General features: G+C 64.5%; 1 protein-coding gene across 1 annotated transcript in view; it reads right to left on the bottom strand.

Moving 5' to 3' along the window:
- Nucleotides 1-66: 66 nt before the first annotated feature.
- The window catches only part of DBN1 (drebrin 1), an 8,468-nt gene continuing 7,417 nt past the window's right edge, over nt 67-1,117 (bottom strand). The window contains exon 15 of the mRNA XM_029960179.1: nt 67-137. Coding sequence (XP_029816039.1) covers nt 67-137 — 71 coding nt within the window. The remainder of the gene's footprint in view (nt 138-1,117) is intronic.

The raw sequence follows: 1,117 nt of genomic DNA, 5'->3' as shown, positions 1-1,117 counted from the left end.
CCCCCCGCTGTCCACACCGACCTGGGGCTGCTGGGCTCATCCCCGGGGGGCTCAGTGGCCTTGTCCTCAGGCCCCGGGAAGGGCCAGTGCTGCTCGGGCGTGGCTGGCCCGGGCTCCTGTGCGCTGGGGCTGGGGGACTCTGCAAGGAGGGGACAGCAGTCAGTGGGGACAGACACCCTCATCCACGGCTGGGTGTCACCCAGGAACAGGGCTGCAGCTGGAGGGGATTGGGGATCCTATGGACCGGGCACAATGTGAGGATGCTGCAGGGATGGGTGGGAGTGGCTGTACAAGGAGGGGACCGTGGCATGCACCAGGGGACCAGGAGTGAGTGGACATGGGGAGGGAGCAAGGTGATCCCTTGGGGAGCAGCTGGAAGGCAGAAGGGGCTGTGGAGGAGGCGGGAGAAGGGAAAGCTGGGATGCAAGATGCCACGGGGCCAAGTGGGGATGCAGCAGGGACACATGGCGCCAGCAGCAGAACTGGCTTGGATGCAGTGGGGTACAGTGGGGCAAAGGGGATGCACAGGGGGATGCAGCAGCCCTGGCAAGGATGGTACAGTGGGATGGTGCAGATAGGGCAGCATCGCACTGGGATGTGCAGCAGGGACAGCCAGCATGTACGGAGCACGGGGAATGCACTGGAGATGGGGGGGATGCATGACGGAGGCTGCAGCAGAGACAGCAGGGATGCACTGGTCTCAGGAAATGCACTGGAGGCAGCAGGGATGCAGCAATGACAGTAGGGCTGCACTGGGGGATGCAGCAGAGACGGTGGGGATGCAGCGGCACAGAACAGCAGGTACGGCGGGGATGTGCTGGGGGACACAGCAGAGACGGTGGGAATAGGCCAAGGGGTACAGGCAGGACAGCACGGATGCACCGAGCAATGCAAAGGCGGTTGGCAGAGCTGCAGGGGGGGCTGCAGCAGAGCCAGGGGGGCTGCAGCAGGGAATGTGCTGTGGGACACAGCAGAGATGGCAGGGATATGCTGAGGGATGCAGACGGGACAGCACAGATGCACTGAGCAATGCACGGGCAGTTGGCAGGGCTGCAGGGGGGGCTGCAGCAGAGCCAGAAGGTTGCAGTGGGGGATGCACCGTGGGAAACCACAGGGG

This window comes from Manacus vitellinus, unplaced genomic scaffold, assembly GCF_001715985.3.
Source record: "Manacus vitellinus isolate BGI_N305 unplaced genomic scaffold, ASM171598v3 scaffold_25_pilon, whole genome shotgun sequence".
NCBI classification, from domain to species: domain Eukaryota; kingdom Metazoa; phylum Chordata; class Aves; order Passeriformes; family Pipridae; genus Manacus; species Manacus vitellinus.
The sequence above is the reverse complement of the archived record's forward strand: the minus strand, read 5'-3'. Positions and strand labels throughout refer to the sequence as shown.